At 40.9% G+C, this 22359-nt stretch overlaps 5 protein-coding genes and 2 non-coding genes across 8 annotated transcripts; 2 read left to right on the plus strand and 5 right to left on the minus strand.

The window, feature by feature from the left end:
* Window positions 1-857: 857 nt before the first annotated feature.
* LOC103981109 (GATA transcription factor 9-like) lies at window positions 858-2877 on the plus strand. Its single transcript, XM_009397709.3, has 2 exons — window positions 858-1543; window positions 2059-2877. Exons 1-2 carry the CDS (start codon window positions 1238-1240, stop codon window positions 2737-2739), a joined length of 987 nt encoding a protein of 328 aa, XP_009395984.2. The 5' UTR covers window positions 858-1237; the 3' UTR covers window positions 2740-2877.
* A 1692-nt stretch (window positions 2878-4569) lies between these two features.
* LOC135582992 (protein SAWADEE HOMEODOMAIN HOMOLOG 2-like) lies at window positions 4570-10039 on the minus strand. 2 transcript variants are annotated; one of them, XM_065147960.1, is made up of 7 exons: window positions 9884-10039; window positions 8896-9037; window positions 7999-8068; window positions 6789-6840; window positions 5317-5460; window positions 5119-5238; window positions 4570-4970 (listed from the first exon to the last, which is right to left on the minus strand). In XM_065147960.1, the coding sequence occupies exons 1-7, from the start codon at window positions 9953-9955 to the stop codon at window positions 4926-4928; spliced, it is 645 nt and encodes a 214-aa protein (XP_065004032.1). In that variant the 5' UTR covers window positions 9956-10039; the 3' UTR covers window positions 4570-4925. The 2 variants fall into 2 exon arrangements, with proteins under 2 accessions (XP_065004032.1, XP_065004034.1); XM_065147962.1 differs by lacking the exon at window positions 9884-10039 and adding an exon at window positions 9763-9860.
* A 348-nt stretch (window positions 10040-10387) lies between these two features.
* Window positions 10388-10460, minus strand: TRNAF-GAA (transfer RNA phenylalanine (anticodon GAA)). Its single transcript has one exon. It is a non-coding gene; the product is annotated as a tRNA-Phe (tRNA).
* Window positions 10461-10980: 520 nt separating this feature from the next.
* On the minus strand, window positions 10981-11053 carry TRNAF-GAA (transfer RNA phenylalanine (anticodon GAA)). Its single transcript has one exon. It is a non-coding gene; the product is annotated as a tRNA-Phe (tRNA).
* A 1838-nt stretch (window positions 11054-12891) lies between these two features.
* On the minus strand, window positions 12892-14700 carry LOC135637350 (pentatricopeptide repeat-containing protein At2g15690, mitochondrial-like). The gene has a single exon (XM_065150049.1). It carries the CDS (start codon window positions 14660-14662, stop codon window positions 13181-13183), a length of 1482 nt encoding a protein of 493 aa, XP_065006121.1. The 5' UTR covers window positions 14663-14700; the 3' UTR covers window positions 12892-13180.
* Window positions 14701-15213: 513 nt separating this feature from the next.
* On the plus strand, window positions 15214-15994 carry LOC103981112 (late embryogenesis abundant protein Dc3-like). The gene is made up of 3 exons (XM_009397713.3): window positions 15214-15442; window positions 15537-15617; window positions 15683-15994. Exons 1-3 carry the CDS (start codon window positions 15407-15409, stop codon window positions 15794-15796), a joined length of 231 nt encoding a protein of 76 aa, XP_009395988.2. The 5' UTR covers window positions 15214-15406; the 3' UTR covers window positions 15797-15994.
* Window positions 15995-16957: 963 nt separating this feature from the next.
* On the minus strand, window positions 16958-22116 carry LOC135635373 (AP-4 complex subunit sigma-like). The gene is made up of 4 exons (XM_065146406.1): window positions 21911-22116; window positions 20870-20956; window positions 17382-17450; window positions 16958-17265 (listed from the first exon to the last, which is right to left on the minus strand). The coding sequence occupies exons 1-4, from the start codon at window positions 22052-22054 to the stop codon at window positions 17131-17133; spliced, it is 435 nt and encodes a 144-aa protein (XP_065002478.1). The 5' UTR covers window positions 22055-22116; the 3' UTR covers window positions 16958-17130.
* Between the last annotated feature and the right edge of the window lie 243 nt (window positions 22117-22359).

Raw genomic sequence — 22359 nt, forward strand, 5'->3', positions numbered from 1 at the left:
ATTTATTTAATTCGCGATCCCTTGGAAATGCCTCGCATGAGGCCTCCTCCATACTTTGCCACCGAACAAAGCCATCGAGTTACGCGGGCGCTGCTGGTTAGGACGGGAACACGGATTTGATCGGTGGCAGCCTCCTCATGCTGCACACTAATTGACGCCAGCTCCCCATGTCTCCCTCGTCACACCATTCCATGGCCTTCACCATGCCCTCCTTTCGAGTCCATGCAGAGCTCAGCAGTGCTGACGAACCCGGAAAGAAGGCGAAGAGAAGGCATCGAAGTCCGTCCGACGATGATGTTGTCAGTGGCATTTCAACAAACAGTATGTGTTCTTACGAGTTACGCTACTGGCAAAAAGACCGATAAGCCCAAGGCATGAACGATAAGGACGGTCTCGTCACGTGCGACACGCGCGACGGAGCCACGTGCAGCGAAACAGCATGGAAGAGGAAGAAGCCAATGGGCCGGTGACGCGTGGTTTCCCTGCCCCTTTCCCCAAGGGCACGTCGTGGTGGTCGCTGACACCCGATCACGTGACTTGTTCCCGGGCCCACTGCCTCTGCTGCAGTCGCTGCACGTGGGCGTAACGTGTCCCGTTTATAATATCAGCGGTAGGCGATCCGTTACGGTCAACGTGGCGACATCTCATCTGTTGGATGGTCCGAAGTCTAGCTGTAACCCGTCGTGCTTAAACGTGGCCGACGGAGATTTTTAATTGGAATCGAACAATGGGGAAACGCGATTCCCAGAACCTGGTGGATCGATTCCCCAAACGAGGGAGCATTGAAATCGAACTATAAAAGCGGCGTTCCACCATCATTAATCCTCATCTCTTTAACTCCCATCCTCAGCAAATTATTCTCTTAATCAAACGGATTAACAGCGTGATTAATAGACATCAGATCCGCACTTCATTAATTACATTTTGGGAATGCATGGGGGGTAAAACGGTCAGTTAACCATGTTGACGGAAACTGAGACTTTCGAAGAGCACTAATCGCGCGGTTCGAGGGGAAGGGTATGAGGGTAAATTAAGGGTGAGTGTAGGGGGTGTTTAAGGGAGTAGAAATCTTCCCGTCAAGTAAAGACGTGCTCTTCCATCTCCGACGGTCGCGCTTCGAATAAAACCATGACTCGCTCCGCCTCGCTTTCTCGCCTTGTCGCCCCTTTTCGCCTCTAATCCTCTCTCCCTCTCGCACCTTTGTGAGCCCTAATTTTGAGTGCCAAGAAGGCCAGCGATGGAGGCAGCGGATCACTTCCACGGCGGCTTCTGCCGCGCTGGGAACACGCATTGCAGCCCAGAGAAGAAGGCCGGCGGTGGCGGAGGAGGAGGAGCGGGGGACCCGTTCGTCGTGGAGGACCTGCTCGACTTCTCCAACGAGGAGGAGGAGGAGGATAAGGCCGAGGTACTCGCCGGTGGCCGGGAGGACGACGGCGCGGCCGGCGGCAACTCCACGGACTCCTCCACCGTCACCTCCGTGGACAGCTGCAGCAACTCCCTCTTCGGCCTGGAGCCGTACTTCTCCGGCGACCTCTGCCAGCCGGTAATCCCACCTCTATCCCAGCCTTCGGCTCTCTGCTGTGTTATCACACACTTTCTCTGTTGCCTTCAGAAATTTTTATTCTTTATTTACTTTTTAGTTTTTAGGTAAAAAAATCTAATTTCTTATTTTTATAACCATCCTTTTTTTCTTCAAAATTTCAGCTTCATACTGTTGAAAATATCAAATCATATATATATATATATATATATATATATAATATGCAATGCTCCTTCTTCATCAGATTCCTTTTAATGAGTGAATATTATGTTTGAATTCTTTTGAATTAGGCAGATTATTTTCCTGTTGGAAATAATTTTGGTAACGCTTTTATGAAACGCCACAAAACTGAGGGAGGGATGGAAGGAAACGTGGAAACGCCCCAGTCGAGCGGTACTTTCCACTGAGGAATAGGAATCTTTACCTGAAATGGAAAATTAAAGAGGAAGGGGAGGAGGGCTGAGCGATTACCCCGCGCACGAAGCTTTATTGTTTTTGTTTGCCATTTTTGGACGCAGCTGTACGACGAGCTGGCCGAGCTCGAATGGCTGTCCAACTTCGTTGAGGAGTCCTCCAGCGAAGACCTCCACAAGCTTCACCTCGTCTCCGGCGTCATTCCCACCGCCTCTTCGTGCACCACGGGCGCCGCCAACCGAGCGGAGGTATCGCATGACGGTGGCCGCGCCGACCAGGTGGCTCACTTTCGCACCGAAGCACCCGTCCCCGGCAAGGCGCGGAGCAAGCGCTCCCGCAGCGCCCCCTGCAGCTGGTCCTCACGGCTGCTCGTGCTCTCCTCGTCCCCGGAATCGGAGTTCGTCGGATCCCCCTGCGGCGGTGGCGGCAAGAAGGCCGTGAAGAAGAAGGACCCGCCAGCGGACCCCGGCATGGCGGTGACGGACGGGCGGAAGTGCCTCCACTGCCAGACCGACAAGACGCCGCAGTGGCGGACGGGGCCGATGGGTCCCAAGACGCTGTGCAACGCCTGCGGGGTCCGCTACAAGTCCGGCCGCCTAGTGCCGGAGTACCGCCCCGCGGCCAGCCCCACCTTCGTGGTCTCCAAGCACTCCAACTCCCACCGCAAGGTGCTCGAGCTCCGCCGGCAGAAGATACTCCGGCACCAGCTCCATCAGTCCGCCGCTCCCTTCGACGGACCGTCCAATTTCTTGATCCCCGGCCCCAAGATCCGACATCTCATCTAATTCTGAGAGTTTTCATAGGTGTTGTGTTAATATTTGGAGGAATTTAGGCTCCTTTACGTGTCTCTTTCTCCAAGCAGCAGTTCATATTTGTGTTCTAATTTCACTAATCTGAACTCAGAAATCGATGTTATAACTAAAATCCGCAACTTTTCTTCTCTCTAAGAAAAAAACACAAACACCATCTTAATTGTCGATCAAATTCACCAGTGTCCAATCCAAGGGGGGAGGGGACTCCACAGTACCCCAGAGAATACACCAAGGATAATTCGTCCTTTCAGTCACCTTCATACTGTGCATCGTTCACCACGCAGCGAGGTATATGTGCCATAAACTACTACTACTACTATCGAGGCAGTCAGTCACATGCGAGATGTTAAGTAGCGGGGATGAGCACTTCAATATATACTACGTTGATATGGGCACCACTCACCTGCTGGTGATCCTGAATGACGCATTAACACGCGCAGCAACACAGGGGGATCAGTTTGATTCCAAGTAACAAGTGGTCACATGGCCTGCAGTGCGGCTGACGTCCCGAGCACGGGCCGGGGTGAGGAGGTGGAGCTGAATGGAGTGTCGATTTAGCACCGTTTTGAATACTTCCATGTGGGCTGTCGCACATCTGATGATGCCGATGGCTCCTCCTCCATGCAGTCAACATTTCCATAGATGGTTGGATGCAAACATTTATTATATATTAGATAGGCTTCTTTGTTTATAGATGTGATGAGGGTATAAGATTACCGAGGTGTAGCCCTGACCCCATCAACGATCTAACAATAAACAACGATGATTCGGTGATTTGGTTCGGTTCCGATTTCAATTTACAATCGATTCTGATTTCAATTTATAGGAACCGAAACTGATGATTTTGATTTGCTTCATCTGATTTGATTCTGAAGCGACCAGAAGAATTAAAAAAAATAAAAAAAAAACTAAAAACCCCTATAAATGATGAATTTACCCTTCCAATAATTTAATAAATAATAAATTTAAAAAATAAAAATAAAAATAAAAAAATAGACAGTTCTAGTTGGGTCAATTTCTAAACCAGAATCAGAACCAGCTAGAATCGGTTCGGTTCGGTTCCAATTCCAAATGCAACTAAACTGAAACCGTCGATTTTGGAATCAAAACCAAAACCACTGATTCTAGAACCTATAGGTTAGGGCTATCCGATTCTAAAACCAAGGTTAAGACTACTCAGGAGATGTAAATCGAAAACAAAAATACTTATCATCATTTGAGTTTGACTTAGTTTGCTACTTACGGTTGGAAATCAATAAATCAAAAGAGAGAGAGAAAAAAAAAGAAAGGGTTATCCTTTGTGATCTGAGATCTCCAGAAAAGAGCCTGAAAGTTCATTCGATTTTATGTCCTACTTCAACACGATACCGAATGGGTCAGGCTTGGGCTTTACCTCTACATGCCTCTCACAGAAAAGGATGACCACCAGTGAGAGCTCTATTTGATCAACTCAGTAATCCTCTATAAATTTTGTCAAGAGGAACCATGTCATAAACCTTGACATGTCTCTTTCCTTTGGCTATAGAAGAGCATAGAATGGAAGACCATATTGCAGAACATTAAAGGTGTTTCAGGATCTTTGTACCTGTGAGATGAGTGCAAATGAAGTTTCACTTCACTTTCTTCTTTCAGGATTGTGGGATTGGCTCTTACAAGTCAGTACTCATACTTCCCCTGTCATAAGAGATGACGCATATAACGAGCCGCAATATTTGACAGAAATAACTTGGACAGTTCTTATGAAGATGGAATACAGCAACTGCAGTCAGGTATACCTTTGTCCGAGATGGAAATGGCCAGATATGAACCAGTGTGCAACTAGTATGTGCTGTAACATAACTAAACTTGAAGATCTGAAGCAGTTGATAAGGCTAACAGCCTAAAGCTCTCTATGCAACAGATGCATATTCTATGTTAAGTAAATGTCAAACTTTGACAAAAGAGACATCCTTCAAGGCTCAGAATAAAATCCTAGCTTTGAAGTATGCATGTGAATTGTCGAGAACATAGGCTGACCATTGTTCTGCATTCTTAGATGTATCACCATTACGCAAGTGCCAGCACACAGAGAGAGAGAGAGAGAGAGAGAGAGAGAGAGAGAAAGAGAGAGATCCGGAGGCAATTTTTCCTCTTCAGCTACAAGCAAGCACATGGAGAAATCAATACACTGGTCTGCGGCACAATCTTCGCAGGTGTACCTTCTCCTGAATGTTTAGTTACAAAGATCAGAATATGAATATTCAGACCTAAATGTGTACATAATAGGATCAGCTTAAGAATAATGATCATTCCATAAGTCCAAATAATAACAATAACAGGAATGGGAAAGAAGAATAAAGATTAGATAGGCACCTCGGTTTGGTCATGATCATAGCGGACCAAGAAGAGACAGCGACAACCCCTTATATCATGTAGCTTCCTTTCAACTTCGACAATATGTGCATCAAAGTATGTTGCCTGATCGCTGTTTTCCTGCAATAATAGTCAAGAAAATGTTAGATACTGACACAAAATAATGGAAGTAGATATGCTTGCCCAAAGAATATATACCCGAAAACACAGAACAAGATCTCCAGCTGAGACTTTCCTACATTCTGAAGACTCTAAAGGAATTGAGCGTTCCCTGATTGCCTTCTTGACATCCACCCATTCATCCTCCTCAGCACCAAAACCTTGATACCTAACACGAACTTCCTATAGTAACAACGCATGCAAAACACAGATGAATGAACCCGAATGTACCAAATTATAACTGCAGAAATGAGACCAGTTGAAAGTTCTAACACAAATCATTCTTCTAAGCAACACCTTTGATTTTGTCCTAGTTGAAGCCAGGATATATATTTGACATAATAGATGATCATGCTCTCACTGGTTCCACCCCATTTTGATGCCAATATACAAAATATATAGGCCACTGAACAAGTGAGCCATTTTCTAGCAGCTTAGTCTCAATTTAAAAAGTTTAGAACAGTAATGGCTCATTCTTAGGTTTGTTTAGTAAACAGCCCAACCATGAGTCTCACTAGTTTGCTCATTCTCTCTTTGATTAAGTTCAAACAAGAAACAGTATATTACTATCATGAATGCTAAGTGGTTTTGTACATATAAAATGTATATTTTGCTAGCTAAATTGACTAGTACATATCAAAGAAAAGTTAATCAAGTGTTTGATTAATATGGAAAAGACAAACTCAGCATAAATGTTTATCGATGGGAAAGCTGGTCTCAGCACTCAATAACACACATATATTGTTCACAGTATTGCAGAGAAAACATTCCATGTCATGCAAAATACTGTTTAGGACACAATAATCACTGCAATGCAAGAATCACACTTTAGGACACTAATCTCAGTACTGCATCTGCAATGCAAGCATCAATTCTATGCCAATGTTTTAATCACCCTATTCAAACTAAAAGTGAGACACCTCCATAAAACTGGACATTTTGAATGCACCAAGCCTTCTTGTTCCTATAAGTAAATGAAGTTTGTCTAACTGAAATCCAGACAACAGGTACAATTCATAATATAAGGCACTAAGTACAAAATCCCAACAAAAAAAAAGGAAGCTTGAGGGAAATGACAACATCTGGTTAAACAAAGCTATCAATAAATTTGTCAGTCAAATCATGTAAATAATTCCTGCATATAAATGCTTAAACACTAACTAGCTCTTCATAATTAAAAAACGGAAGCCTCACTTCTCACAACCTTATAAAACACAGATTAGGTAAATAACAAAAGTTTTAGTTTAACACTGCTTTAAACAAACCTGCCATTTTTTTACTAAATTTGAATCTTAGATATTTTATTTAAGACTGTAAAATCTTTAATCAGCTGATCTCTTGAGAAAGATTATTGCAGGATAACATACTAACTTAGGTGCTGCATGAGTTAAGTGAAACCGTATTACTCCTAAATGTTGACTAATAATAGACAGTTTAGGCCTAATAATGAATTGATAAGAATGAAATAATTTAAACAAAAAAAAAAGGCAAGATCGGATGAAGTTCCTTACAAGTTCGCCAGAACTGAGAACTCTGTGAGCAAGGAACATAGCAACATCATACCTGCAGGGGCAAAAAATGTAAAAACGTACATGTAGCTGAATCAATAAGGTGGAAACTGGCCAACAGCTTTATCAGCATGCTGTGAGAAAGGATTAGAAAGTAACCCTTCTAATCATGCATCTTGATGCCAACAACTTCCAGATTTAATAAATTTCTTATATACCAGTAAAAGATGACAGCCCCACCATGAGAGTTTCCTTGCAGATTCTTCATGGTCTATAAGTCCTGGAATATAATGAGTTATTCTACTGTCTTTTTGCAGTTATTAGAGATCTTTCAGCATTAGAATGGTGCATATTCTCTCCTTTCCCACAAGACTGTTTGGTAAGGCTCCTTTTATTATCAAAAAGACAAAAGGAAGGAACGAAAATCTAGCACAAATGAGGAAATCTTTTTAAGGCATGGTTTTATAAAATCATGCTAATGCTGATTGGTTTGGACTAAACCTGTTCCCAAAGACATGATTTCTTGAGAACAATGGTTAGGAGCCTTGCAAGTGTCAGGATTTACATGAAATTGGCCCAAATTGAATGGTTATGTCAGTCTCAATCTTTTATAGCCAGGAAATAATCATCATTTAAAATAAAAAGGAGGAGAGGAGGAATTAAATTTGTCACTGGTATATCCACCCAACCAAACATATTCTTAAATTAACCAGCACACAGAATTGAACAGTAAAAGAAAAACTATGATGAATCATCTACTCCATGTAAAATGTTGGCAACAGAAAAACATCTGCCCTAGTATTCAAATGACATAGCCCACTAGGCTTGACAGAACAACACAATTAGCCATGGTGAACCATGGAATGAGATGACAAAGTATAGCTTTATGCCAACAAGCCATTAGAAACATGATCAGAAAGTCACATGAGCAACATCAAATTTAGGAGTGTTCTCCTACAAATGCTTCAGACGGACTTGGTTAAGTTATGAAGCTTAGCTCATGGAAATATTAACTCTACAAATTCTAGAGCTGATTCATTTTGTGTCACAAGTTATAACTACCATATACTTCAAGGAATGTTTCTCTTGCCAATGCGAGAGCATAAAGGACTCGTACAAGGCAAAGAAGAAAAAATACTTCATAAAGGAACCCTGAAGGATACTAAAGCAGCTACTTTGCAAATGTGTAACCAGAATCACCAAACATACATACCAAGCCCCATCTCTTGATGATTTCGCTTCAAACTCTAGCTCTGTTTCTTCGGATGTTTTCTCTTCAATCTCTGAAAAAAATGGATGAAAACTACATATATAAAGCTTGCTTAATTGTATCCTCAGGCAGAGGTGTTATTGTGCCAGGAAACATTAAATGCCAACTATAGTGTTTGCAGGTTAAAATAAATTGTTTTTCTAATTATTTTTTGGGTAACATTTTCAAACCTTCAGTTTGGATAATCAAACAAATGGCTTGATGCAAATATAAGCATCCAATTCAGAAGAAAGTCCACATGAATTTAATCAATCTATAGGTTAATGAAAATTTTGACTTCCTGCAAAAGAGATAATTAATTCGATCAACTTATCCAAAACCTATATTTTTATGACATGCACTGCTATTAATAATTTGGATGCAGCTAACCACAAAATCAATATTTATAGTCTAGGTTCAAGATGATAATATTTGCTGCTTTCAGTTAAATTGTGTTCCATGTAGGGAACAAGGATTAGTCACTTTAAGATTTGGTTCTGATTTTATTTCAAAGTTTTGATGTGTTAATTGTTTTGGGGTCTAAATTAAAATATTCAAGTTCTGTCATTTTATAGTTCATGATGCAAGCAATTTCTCTTAAAACAGGCGTATCCAGTGCACGAGGCTCACGCCAATGTAATTTCTCTTCATCTTATTAAATCAAACATATTTTAGTTGTCATACATCTCTCAAAGACAAGGTTATGAAAACTACTAAATCAATGAACTTGAACCAAATTAGAAAGAACAAAATAAACACATGTTAAATAGAATGTTCATCACACTTAAGGCATAAAACACGACAAAATAAAAGCATACGTGGATGGGCAGGCTTAATTTGAATATATATATAAAGGAGAACCTTTGGGCAAGCCAGAGCTTTCAGGTGCATCACTTAGATTCGAATCTGCAACAACAACATCTTCTGAAGCAAGAGGTGAGGAACTGATTTCAGTCGCTCGAGGTTTCTGCTTACTAATTTGGGTCGGTGGCATCATTCCATTCTGCATTATCCAGAAAGGAAAACATGCCCACAGAATTATGCCCTTCGTACAAGGATGATACAATTAAATATACTTTGTAAATTCTATCAAATTATCTCTAGTGGCAGCTATTAGATGCAAGTGAAAAGTTAATGATATAGATCATGAATAAAAAGGGAATAAGAAGAAGCGATTTAATACGGGCATTCTGGCATTCTTTTTGGCATCGGCTGAAATATATTTCCAGTAATAACAGGAAAAAAATTAAGAATATATGTTCTAGTTCAACATTGTTTCATAATTCTTCCACAGTCAAATCAGCTAAGAAAAAAAAAAGAAAGATACAAACAGAAGATGACCGCTTAGGCCTAACGACCAACTCATAAGAAGCCCGAGAAAACATACGACAACATGTTTCAACAAAATATTACATTTTCCCAAGCATGCATAGCAAAAAGGAAAACCTTCAAACAAAAGGGATTTCCTATCCCATTTCAAGACTACAAACACTGCCACGAGCCTATTACGAATGCCAAAGAAATAGGGCGAAAAGAAAGAACCGCTAAGAAACATGTTTATTTCAACTAACTCTGTCAACAATCACATTACCACAGAGAGTACCCCAGCGACTTTCCGTGAAGTCACGCGAGATGAAATCTTTGCCACAAAACTAAAAAACTGAAAGACTCGGTTTATTTCTATAAGACGAAGATCGAAAAATGAGAGGCGAAAGGATGTGACTTAACAAAAAGGGCACAATCAACAAAAAAGCGTTCTCATGTTGCTTCAGAAACGGAAGCGGACTGCTCGAAGAAAAGCAAAAACAGGAAGAAAAAACAACGGGGGAGAGTAGAAAGACGAAGTTACCTCCTCTGGTGACCATGAAACGCGAGGAGACTGGGTTTTGGGCGTCGGCGGGCTACGAAGCGACCGACCCATGGAGTGACCGAGAGGGACCAGGGAAACCGAGTAGGGATAGCGGCCGCTGATTCGCTGGGTAGGGAACAGAATTTGGAAGGCGGAGATCCCTATCGACAGAGATAGAGAGAGAGCGTATATTAATCGGGTACAAATCGTTTGGCAGAGAGAAAAAAAGAGAAGTATTTTTTCCTACCCATTTACTAGCACACGTGTTCGCAACCTTCCCTTTGATTGGCGGAATAAGGCCTCCTGAGTAGGCCCAACGCCCCACTTGGGCCATCCTGTTCTCCACAATCGAGGACGCCCGTGAGATGGATACCAGCGGTGGACAGGTCAGCCGTTACCTGCATCGTGATTGGAGGCGTCCAAATTGGGTACAACGCTCGGACAGGTAGGTAGAAGGGTAAATTTATTTTTTTTAATCATAAATAGAATAACAAAAAAATTTAATGCGGTGAGCGTGGATCGAACACGCGACCTTCAGATCTTCAGTCTGACGCTCTCCCAACTGAGCTATCCCCGCCGTTGAAAGAATGGTGATATATAAAGTTTATAACTACTATAATATGTGATCTAATCTTATTTTACTTAATCTCTGCCGGAGAGAAAAAAGAGAAAGTATTTTTTCCTACCCATTTAATGGCACATGTGTTTCCTACCTTCCCTTTGATTGGAGAAGTCAGGCCTCTTGAGTAGGCCCAACGCTACTTGGGCCACCCATTTTGCCTGGTAGGGCAAAGAATTTGAAAGGCGGGAGATCCCTATCGACAGCGAGAGAGAGAGCGTAGATTGATCGGGTACAAATCGTTTGGCAGAGAGAAAAATGAGAAGTATTTTTTTCAACCCATTTACTGGCACACGTGTTCCCACCTTCCCTTTGATTGGTAGAATCAGGCCTCCTGAGTAGGCCCAACGCCACTTGGGCCATCCTGTTCTCTACAATCGACGACGCTGGACACAATCCACGTCTTTGCACCCGAGCGGCACCGATTGCAGGACAGGTAGGCACAAAGGTAAATTATTTTTTAAATCAAAAATTTTAATGCGGTGAGCGTGGATCGAACACGCGACCTTCAGATCTTCAGTCTGACGCTCTCCCAACTGAGCTATCCCCGCTGATAATAAATTTGTGATATATAATACTTATAACTATTTTAAGATGTGATATGATCTTATATTGTTTGAATCTCTTGCCATGTTACAATTGGATCAATCATTACAACCAATCCGATAAGATAATAAATTTATTGGATTAAAATACTTAAGCTCTAATTAATAATGGTATACCTTAAAATTCAATCTTAATGTTAGACGATCTTCCATATAAGATTGAATCCGACATCACAATCTCCATGTGTTAAAAGGCTTAATGTGTAGATGAATGCCTAGGCGTAATTCATATTAAACAATAGTATAACATATGTAGGGCATATTCTGATGATGGCTCAAGTCATAACGTGTCATCTAATATTATCCACATGAGTAATTCATTCTTACCTAAGCTTTCTAATACCAATATTCTTTGAGATAATGTTCGATCGGAGACATATAAGTTACCCCCAAATCCAAACCTGATTAGCTATATAAGTGTTTGAACCCAATTTGGAAACCTATATTATTTTATTTAAACTTAATCGAGAGAAATTTGAGCAAAATTCAAATACCTTTGATAACAAATAAACAAAAAATTCAACTATGCTTTGAATTTTAATTTCATCGACTGATCTCTTAAAACTTCTAATTGTAATTAATATTCCAATTGAACCAAACTTCGCACTTACCAAATTAATGTAAATATTATTAAGAAATATTCTATCCTGTTTGGATAATTACGTCAGAATCTATAATGTCGCGTAGCTCTGTATTAACAGCGGGAAGAGTCAATTGGTAGAGATCATTAATGTGGAGGGAAGTAACCGTCGAGACATGACATAAGCTTTATGGGTGGAGGTTGTTAGCTTATAAGAAGAGGGCATTGTTTTGGCAATCCCTTATTATTGATATTTTTAAAAAATAATAAAATATTATTTTATTATATTTACAATCTCGATATTACCAATTTTATCCTTTCTTTCCTCCCCCCCACAACCTTTTAGTTCGCATTGCCGTCTCCGTCGCCGTCCCATCATTCAAGGAGAAGAAAAAAAAATATTTATGTTCATTTTGTAAAGAAAAAAGTTTAGAAATATTAATTTTTTAAAATAAAATTATAAACAGTAAAAAAGACTAAAGATAGTAATCTTCTTTTCTTTTTTCATGTCCAAAGTCATCAATAATCTCCAGTACATCGACTTGAATCTATTCAGTTCATTTTGGGATTCACCAAATAATCCTCATCTTCTCACTCACTCCTATTTTCCAGCAAGTCAATTTCAGATTGAGTTCCGCTTCTACTGGATTTCTATTTATCATTCCTGTTGATGAGAAGGGAATCAAAATTATCCTACACAATAAACCTTGGCAGTTGACAGAGAGTAAGAACAAGATTTTGTAGCCCAAAGTTACAACTGGGGCAAGGGGACATCTATCAAATGAACAAGGGATCCAACTGAACGAGATTACTTGCAATTATCAACATTATATTACATTTTGCAGCCATTAATGCCACCAAAAATCCACTTCTGGCAATGATATCAACCATATCCCGGGTCGAAAATTAGATGACATTGCTGGTTTTACCTGTGGCTTTCAAGTATTATATACATACCTCATTTGTAACCCTAATGCTATTACATTTCAAGCACATCTGACCTTAACAAAATTCCTCATGAAATAGAACTTAAAGAGCTATTAAAGGACATCAGGGGAAGATTTATAGGCCAACATTCGAAGCCCAAAGTCTCATTAACAATCAAGCCTTCCATGTGCATTTGGCATTTCAGAATCAGTTTCTTGAGTTGGATATGAGAATCCACATACCATTGATCAAGGATGCAGACCACTAACCTTCAACATAACCATTACAAGCAGAGGCCTCAACCCATGCATTAAGTAGAAATAAAGATAACAAAGTCTCTAAAATTGTTGCAAGTATCTAAAACTTGCACCACCAAATATTTGTATCACTTCTAACCCAGTAGTCTACTGCAATTATGAGTGGATGATGGCAACCAGAGGTCAGATTCCAAATCATGCTCATTGCTTAATGGTTACCACCACAATAGTCACTGACAGGTATTTATAGAGAAAATGAGCAAAACTCAAAACAAGGAAAGGTTCAGTAAGTACTTGGATGAAGCAGCTTCACCAATAATCTCCACAAGAGCACTTCCCGTCCTTGAAATGGTGGAACCGTTTATTATCCCTCACAATGAGCTCCCTCCCGACGATCCTTGACATGATCTTGATTGCATTGTGGCAGTCGCCGCATATCCTGAGGTTCTTGATGATCCGAAGTGGTGTCCTGGCAGGCGTGCTTATCAGTCCATAGGCGATTGCCAACCGCTCACTGTGGTACAGCAGAGCCTGTTCCTTGGCCTCCTGATCAATGTCGTGGAGCACGTATCTGGTATCAGGCACGTACACTTGCTCCTTCACCACCTTCTTTTCAATCTTCGGTGGTAATCGATACTCCCCCAGCTTGTTCCTTCCATCCAACATGTTTAAACCCGATCGCCTCTTAGCCGGAGGCGTTGGGATCTTGGATGAAATGCTCTTGCTAGGATCCATAAAAACCATGAGCTCCCCAGCACGATCCTCAAGATCTATATCACCCTGAGCCCGAGCCAGATTCATGAGCACTTCCCAGACAGCTGCTGGTGGTTCAAATGGCAATTTCTCAATGAATTCCGCAGCTTCATTGAGGTGACCAGACTTCCCGAGAACCTCAATCATCCCGATGTAATGCTCGATCTGTGGCGTTATCCCATAGTCTTTATACATGGCATCGAAATGAATGAAGCCCTCTTCAACTGCCTCAGCACTGGCACAAGCAGCTAAGACCGAAAGAAAGGTCCTTGCACTGGGGCAAACCCCAGCCTTCCTCATCTGCTCAAACATCTGCAATCCATCATCACCGAGATTGTTTGCTGCATAGCCATCAATCATCAGGTGCCACGAGTCCATAGTTCGGTCAGGCATTCGATCAAACACCCGGCGAGCATCAGCCATGCTGCCGCACTTGGAGAACATTTCCAATAGCTTGTTGTTGATCTGTAGGTCAGCACGGAAAGGGGAACGGAAGAAGAACTCAAAAATCTTCTTCAGCTCTTCAAGATGTTTAGGGTCGGAGCAGGAGGCGACGAGCTCGAAGAAGGTAGGCGGATCAGGATGGACGCCCTGGTTCAACAGATCAACAACTTCCTTGAGCTTTCCCTCTCGAGCGAGGGCCACGAGGTCGACGGGGCCAGGTGGAGGGGGTGCAACAGGGGGCGGGACGTTGACCACCGGGGAATGGCCAGCGAAGGGAGGAGGAGGATTGTTAAATGGTGATGGAGAGCGTTGGTGCTGGTTTTGCGACGGCCACTGGTTAACGTTCCGGTGGTCTTGCGGATAACCGCGGGGACCAGAGGGATGCGGTGGCGGAGATGGAGGCGGAGGCGGAGGGTACCTCTGGAAGCTGTTGGGAGCGGCGGAAGAGGTGCTAAGGCATCGGGCGGTGAGGGCTCGAGATGGGAGAGATGAAATCTTCGGAGTCCGGGGTAAAGCACGAACGCCCGCCTTCGCGATAGCGACGCCGATAATCGAGCTCCCGGCTCGAAGGATCCCAATGAGCGAGGAGGCCATTTCCCGTCGCAGGTGGCAGAACCCTAGCCGGAAAGCCGTTTGTAGAAGACATCTTAAACTGGTTCTGAGATCACGACCGTCTATCCAATGAACTCGATAAGCAATCAAGCAAACAAGAAGCGTCCGATGGGAGACTCACGTAGAGCAACCTAAGACCACGAAAAATCGAACAGATTGTTGCAGAAGGGGTGAGTCAACCCCGAAAAGTTTGAAAGGGTGATACTCCGATTTAATTCCATACTAAAAACAAAAAAATTTAATTTAATTGATTTATAAAAGTATATGACAATATTTTTATTAAACTTTGATTTAAATTATACATATCATTAGGTTAATGGACTAAATAAGAAGACCTAATATTATTATTGATTTGGTCTCACATTATTAGTGAGAAGAAAAATTGGTTGATTAGAAGTACTAATTAAATATATTATTATTGATGTAAATTTCAAATTTTGGATCACGTAATTTTAAGCTAATCAGGCGGAGCTCTAAAAATAAACTGACAGGTGGTGAGAGGACCGGCAGCTTCTCCTACGAATACGAACAGATGAAGCCGGCGCGTCCCTCGTCAACCGCCTCGGCGAGCGCCATCTTCTCCTTCTCCACTTATCCCGCAACCGCGGCGGTGCCACTCTATAAATCCCAATAGCGAACCCTCCACCCTTCGCTGCATCTGTGTGCTCTTGTGCGTTTGTGTGATTCGGTACTCGCATCGAGTCGAGAAGCAACCGGTCAGAGGCAATGGATAAGATGGGGGAAGCTGCAGGCCAAGCTCAGGTGAGCACAGCCGCTGCTTTCATGGAGGTTACTTTTATTGCCTGTTGCTGGTGCAGCAGTTGGTTCTCCTGATCCATCCTTTTGTGTTGTCCAGATGAAGAAGGATGAGGTGATGAACAAGGCATCTGAAACCTGCCAACAGGGCCAGCAGCAAGCAGGGGGATTCCTGCAACAGGTACTGCATCTCTTCTATCCACTGGTCTCTCCCTTGCTGATTGTCTTCTCTTGAATGGAGTGCAGACCGGGGATCAGGTGAAGAACATGGCACAAGGGGCTGCAGAAGCTGTCAAGAATGCTGTGGGCATGGGAGGAACCAACACCACTTCCACCACCACCACCACCACCCGGCCATGATCATTCTGCTCCAATTTTGATTGCAGTTTGGTGTTAATAATCTAGTCTTGTTCTTGAGCCTCCAAGACTAGGCTGTGTTCCTGTTTCAGCAAGTGCAAGTCTTCTAGGTCTCAACCTGACATGGTTTAGTGGTTGTCCTCTTCAGATCGTTTCTTCTGTCTTCCTTTTCTTTCCTTCATAAATAAAATTTATGCTTGCAACAAAGTTGAGAATATTTTCTTCATCGATCTGTAATCGTCATACACTGTGGTTAGTCGCATAGTGTGGATTTTATCGTTTGATACAACCCAAACCGGGCATCTTCCTCGGCTTCTGCTAAGGTGGCAATAAAATAATTAGAGGCGTGGGAGAGGAAGTGGGCGTACGGCGAGGGGGGCGTCCTCGTGCGGAGCGTAGCGGAGCCATCATGGTTTTGGAGGTGCTTTCTGTGTGCAGAGACGACGGGCTCCGAAGGCAGGCAGACGGTACCAAGTTGAAGCTGGTCTTTCCCATCTGCTTCGAGCCGGCGTTGCCCTCTTCGATGTTGAGAGTGCGATGTTGCCTTCTACGAGGAAAAAGAAATTACTAATATTGAGGTTTAATTTCACGTCGACACTCGAATATCATAAAGCCAGATTGCTATTAACTTCAGTATTTAGAAACAATCATTCGAGTTCATTATTAATTCTGAAATCAGATCAAAGCCTTTACTGTGGCAATTACACAAACATTTATTTGAGAATTAATATCACTCGCTTTCAGAATTCTTTGGGGCTTGAACTATTTTTAGTTGTGTGTGTGCTTAGATTACATCGGCTGCCCTACTAATACTATGGAACATATATTATTCAATCTCCAAGAAAATACATTTTGGGTGTTCTATGTTCTTATCCATTGCAATTTTATTTCCATTTCGAACAGCGTACGCTGCAAACCAATTCAAGTACCATGCATCCAGAAGTACTAGAAAAGACGATCTTAGCTCAAAGCCATAGTGCATCAATTGGACATATCTTTGATCAAGAATATAATAGATGTAACATAATTTTCAAAAATCAGATCAGTTCAATTTGTAGAGTGTCATTAAAAGTCAGAGCATGTTCCAAAAATTAGAAAAGAAAACCATGTGATTGATGCAGTGATATCATAGAAACAGCAATCTTCATGCATCAGACATTAAACTCAGCCAGAAAGCAGAGGATATTATTCATTCAACATCTCAGCCAATTCCACAAGCATAAGACGCAGAATGCTGCAAATAAAAACAGGTCGCTATAACATTTCTTGCTTTCTTCAGTTGTTTCCTGGACAACGAAAAAAAAAAGTGGCAGAAATGGTGTCTCAGATACAGTGAATTAAGAGGCCTTGTCCATGAGTTGTATCGGCATTAAAATGTTTGACTTGCTTGTTTCGACAATGCATCCGTTCATTACCATCTCTTCCAGCATGAAGTGTGCCTTCTCAAGATGGAACATGATATCAAGCTCACACTGTGAAGAGGAAAGAAAATAAAAACAATTAGTCCACGTGTCCTGGGAACGGATTAGAAGACAAGTGCTTCAGGCAATCATCATACTTCAACAATCAGAAATCCTGGAAAACTTACCACATTGCCAAAATGGCGGTCCATTGTCTCAACAAATAGATGTATGAATTCCAATATTGCTAGCTCATTCTGAAAAAGAAACGCCACCAAAAACTATTGAGTTCAAAAAGACCATGGATGATAACTACTTATTCCAAACATAAATGAAACAAGAGTATGACGGTGCTCCCATTTAAAGCCACTTTTGTTTTTCTTTTCTCAATTAAGATCCCATTGCCCACCAGTGGCTTTGTTATTGTACACCTTGCATGAGAAGAAACCAAAGACGGCAGCCTTTAATGGGAATTAAGAAATACTGGCCTTAAGCAAAATATTTTTTTCTTCTTTGGAAAAATGGGTGCCTCTCCCAAGAAATCACACAAATGCCAAAACTAAGAATTGGGAAAATGATTAGAAGTATTTGCAACTCTGAGCACGATACTTGTTGCGCTTAGTGTTCTGATGGTCAGGCCTCTAATGGACCCAACCCAAGCCTGATATATGCCTCCTGTGGTCCTCCATCTCTCATCTTTTTATGCTGTTTGTCTTGTTACCAATGCAATCTACAGCATCTTTTTATACTGATTTCGGGTTTGCAGTGTAGTTGCCAAATTTGCAATACGAAACGAAATATTCGAAAAGAAATGACAAAGGCTAGTGCATGAACTCAGTGTTCTAAGATGAACTATATGTAGCAGCATACACAGAGGTAGTCATGTAAAGGCCAAGCAGATGAGTCAAGGCCTACACAAATATGAAGTACAAATGCATGTGCAGACTGTGCACATGCATCCAAACAATCTTATTTGGTCCACCTAGAGTAATAGCAGATCAATTACTCAGATTTTGCCACTCTGTTAAATACATAACCATTTCTAGTTGATGTGAATTAACAGGATTTTAAAAATGGGAACAATATATTAAATTGTAAATAACATTGCTTGTTAATTTTGTTCACAATCTACGACTCAGTCATATATATTTCATGATTTGGCCCTTAAATATATTTTTTAATATATACAAACTCATGAAATCTTGGACATCCTTGGAATGCGTATCATCTGAGAGTATTGATCCATCTCAATAGAGAAGATTCACTCATGCAAGCATGCAAGATACTACCAATGAAATAAACCATGAAGGGGATTCCTTCAATTTTATGACCCACCCGATAATTTATCTAAGTTCCATCTGAATTACTAGGTGACAACTGGCATTAAATAAGAGTGTTATCAGGTCAGATTCACCCAAGAAAAAATGAGAATCTAAATTCAATAATCTTATATTTCCAAAATCAGTATCTGCCCAAATATTGTGTCAAGTGTGTTGAGCTTCAGGTATAATGCATTATCAAGTAAATAGATCCAAGATCCATGATCCATGCCTGATCCAAAATGAAAAATCCCAGCCAAAAATTCAGGGATGAGTTTATTGGAATATCAAGTTCAATCAACACTCAATGTCAAAATGGACTTAATTAACTTAGATGTGCAGATAAGTGAAGCATGTAGGAAAAGATTTCCTGAGAAGGATCCTAAAGGTCTGCAATCACCACCAGTATTGTTGCTGACATGTAAACCACAATGGAATAATAGTAGGTTAGATCTGAATCTTCACAAGGATTTCAAGCTTTTAAGAGGGAAACTGATCTTTTTTTTCCCACATTAAAAGTGGATAGTAGGTTTAATTACCACAACAAACCTTTAATTTCTCTTCAATTTCTTCTTCTTTATTCAATCAACCTCTAAAATTACTGCATAGACGGTGCAAATCTGTGCTCTGTTTCAATACTTCTTGCACATATGTGGAGTTGAATGAAGCATATAAATATTTTTTAAGATTTGAATGTTCGAATATAAGACTAAACTACATAAAGGAAATCATAGAAGCTGTCTCCTGCACTTTATCCTACCTTGTCAATCCTCAATCTTCTAGAAGAATTGAGGAAACATCAAACAAATAGCATGGTTTCAGTAACAGGAGAAAAGTATGTCTATGTGAACCAAAGCACTATTAGATACTTTTAAGAATTCTAACAGCATAACATATTCCACCTTTACCTAATTTTTCCCCTTGAAGTAATGAAGTTGATATTTGAAAACAGAAAAAAAAGACCACCACAAATACAAGCATTTATTTCTGCTTCTTCTCTGTCCAATATCTTGCTCCAGCGGCGTTATTAATCCACAACTTGCTGATCCAATCAATTGCTCAAAAAATGAGAACAAAAAACATTGCATTTCACATCCAATGGTCACATTAGATATCGAAAGAAATGATCACAACAAAAACTAAGAAAAGAACCTAAGAAGGCCCGTTTTTGAAGGCGGCTGAGCACAAGTCATCAGCAATTGAGATATATCTGAAAGAAAAATCCACTTTACATAATCTAGCGTTTCATTTCCAAGGTGTCAAAAAAAGCCTGCACCATCGACCTGACTAAAAAAACCTGCTAACCTCGTGTTGTAAGTTGTGTAAATGATTTATTTTTCCTGGTATGATAATCCCAAGTCAAAAAGCCTTGCATCCTCTCCAATCTAGTGGTTGTCAATAAATAGTTAAACAAAAATGGAAGAGAGGTTCATCATCAATATTCAACAATATTGCTTCTTCAAGCTTCCTCATCTCTGCTTCAAGAGAGGGTTTCAGCAGGACACTGAAGCTTACGGTACTTGTCAAGACAAGTTCAGTGTCACCATTACGCAGCCTTTAAATAAATTTCCAGGAATTGGAAGTTAAATGTAAAAAGTCTAGTATCACCAGCTAGGGGCAGCTGATACTGATTGATAACTGTATGAGCCTCCATCTAGAATTAGCTAGATAATTCCTAGCTAAGCTTCAACAGAAGCTAGCACAAAGTCATAAAGAAAATCTTAGAAAGAACAAAAACAATTTAGACTTGAAATTTGAAATACGCTTCCTATCCGATCAAGATATTGTAAGATCATTCTTAAACCATCTTTATTCTCTCTTTTTCTTCAATCATTTTAGTGTACACGAAAAAATGAACAGCATGGTAGAAGGGTTGTTTTCTTTTCGAAAATATACCTCCAATTTTCTCAAATAATAAATAAAACAATCATTTAGTAAAGTTCTGACTAAAAATTCTTTTCTCTTTCTATCATAAATCCTCTGACTTGACCATCTTGATAAAGATGAACACCTCAGTTATTTGTCCAACTTCTACTAGACAAAGAAATATAGATTCTTCAAACAGATAAGCAAATATGCATTTCTTATAGTCATAACCTGAAGCCTCGCTAAAGCTTCAGTGTGTGTCAGTGTACACGCCAGTATTATATTGCTCATGCTAGAAGCTAAGTTGAAACATTACCATAGCATCCAAAGTCACACACATGTAAAGCACCAAATATAGCAGCTGAAGGTAACATATGCATTTTTCTTCTTTCTTTTTTACCAAGAAGTTCCTAAATAGAAAAATTAACGATATAACATATATCTAAAATTATGTGCCTAATAAAATTCAAAAACAGAACAAGATGGCTTACCTCATCATTGTCAACCCCTACCAAGAAGAAAAGTGACGCATAGCGTCTGTAGACAATTTTATAGTTTCGATGCTCAACAAATGAACACTGCAAGTAGGAAAAACTAGACATAATTAACAATGAGATGAAAAAAAGCATGAACATAGTGCAACAACTGAGTTATTGTTATCCCATTAAAATTAGAGAAAATAGATACCAATCTTTTACACCCAAACCACAACTAGAAAGTCAATATTATCACCAATGGCACTCATTTTTTTTCTTGAATATAAATACAAATATACCAAAACTATCTATCAAATGTGAAGAAGTTATTTTCCTTTTCCTTGGCCTCACCTAATATTTATAGGTTCATTGAATTGGACTATAAAAGAATAGCCTCTCTATATTTAGAGATAAGGATGCATTGATCCTTCCTACCCGGAATTGGTAGGTGCCTCGTCACTTGATACGCCCTTTATTTTATTGGATTAGACTACAAATTGGTCTAAACCTTCGATTAGAGCCCAAAAAAAGGGAAATGTCTAAAATGAATGTCAAACAGAGACAAATGGAACCAAAACAATGACATCTAAAATTGCCAATGTTTTGAGGAGTTGTTGTCTGAGAGACTAAGAATGATTTACCACCAAAACTCAGCAACCAGTTAGAATATGTGATATCTAACATCCTTATGCAACACAATGGCATATACACTAATCGCCTTGTCGGCGCAACAGCAACATAAGGTGGCTATTCTTCACTTATTAGGGATCAAGCGAGATCTGTCAACCCCACTGGCAGACTTCGAACATCAGTGCGTGCGTATGCATGTCAGATAGAGCGAAAAACGAACAAGAAAAATTCGAATACGACGGTTCAAGAAATAGATCTTGATCATAGAAACCATGCTCTCAAGCCCATAATCACAGAGAAATCAACAAACCCAAAAGCCCCTCTCATCATCCGAATCAATTCATTCCAGATCCAGGATGATTCGATCCCCAGGTGGTCGCAACCAAGAGGCAGAACAAGAAGAAGAGGAAAGGGTGGCAGATTCACCTGCTGGTCGGTGCGGGCGAGGCATTTGCGGACTATCTCGCCCTCGAGGGCGCGGCGCTCGTCGAGGGTGAGGTGCTCCGCGTAGTACTGCGCCAGCCGCGTCTGCCCTTGCTTGTTCACCAGCAACACGAACCGGATCCCCATCAACCCCTTCCCTCTTCTCTCCTCTCCTCCCCCTTTCTCTCTATTCCAACCCTCGCCGACTCCTCCCCTCCCGCATCCGCGAAACGAGTTAAACGGGTAATTTAACTAACCCACCCTTCAACTTTGTATTAAATTACGGTTATGTCCCTCCACATCAATAATCTCTAACAATTGACTCTTCCCGCCGTGATTAGTGCATGCTGTTATCGAGAAATTAGACGCATAATCTTATATAATTACAATAAGAGCTACGCGACACACCTAATTATTTTATATATTCCGACGTAATTACCCAAACAGGATAG

The sequence above is a fragment of the Musa acuminata genome, chromosome BXJ3-4 (assembly GCF_036884655.1).
Source record: "Musa acuminata AAA Group cultivar baxijiao chromosome BXJ3-4, Cavendish_Baxijiao_AAA, whole genome shotgun sequence".
NCBI classification, from domain to species: Eukaryota; Viridiplantae; Streptophyta; class Magnoliopsida; order Zingiberales; family Musaceae; genus Musa; species Musa acuminata.

Coding starts and splice junctions, on each gene's coding strand:
- LOC135635373 (XM_065146406.1), bottom strand. CDS start 22,054: ATGGGGATCCGGTTCGTGTTGCTGGTGAACAAGCAAGGGCAGACGCGG. Junction 20,957..21,910: donor TCGCCCGCACCGACCAGCAG/GTGAATCTGCCA, acceptor TCCTACTTGCAG/TGTTCATTTGTTGAGCATCG. Junction 17,451..20,869: donor TAGGGGTTGACAATGATGAG/GTAAGCCATCTT, acceptor TTTCTTTTTCAG/AATGAGCTAGCAATATTGGA.
- LOC135637350 (XM_065150049.1), bottom strand. CDS start 14,662: ATGGCCTCCTCGCTCATTGGGATCCTTCGAGCCGGGAGCTCGATTATC.
- LOC103981109 (XM_009397709.3), top strand. CDS start 1,238: ATGGAGGCAGCGGATCACTTCCACGGCGGCTTCTGCCGCGCTGGGAAC. Junction 1,544..2,058: donor CCGGCGACCTCTGCCAGCCG/GTAATCCCACCT, acceptor TTTTGGACGCAG/CTGTACGACGAGCTGGCCGA.
- LOC135582992 (XM_065147960.1), bottom strand. CDS start 9,955: ATGGGTCGGTCGCTTCGTAGCCCGCCGACGCCCAAAACCCAGTCTCCT. Junction 6,841..7,998: donor TCATCAAGAGATGGGGCTTG/GTATGTATGTTT, acceptor TTGCCCCTGCAG/GTATGATGTTGCTATGTTCC. Junction 5,239..5,316: donor ATCTTGTTCTGTGTTTTCGG/GTATATATTCTT, acceptor CTATTATTGCAG/GAAAACAGCGATCAGGCAAC.
- LOC103981112 (XM_009397713.3), top strand. CDS start 15,407: ATGGATAAGATGGGGGAAGCTGCAGGCCAAGCTCAG. Junction 15,443..15,536: donor AAGCTGCAGGCCAAGCTCAG/GTGAGCACAGCC, acceptor TGTGTTGTCCAG/ATGAAGAAGGATGAGGTGAT. Junction 15,618..15,682: donor CAGGGGGATTCCTGCAACAG/GTACTGCATCTC, acceptor AATGGAGTGCAG/ACCGGGGATCAGGTGAAGAA.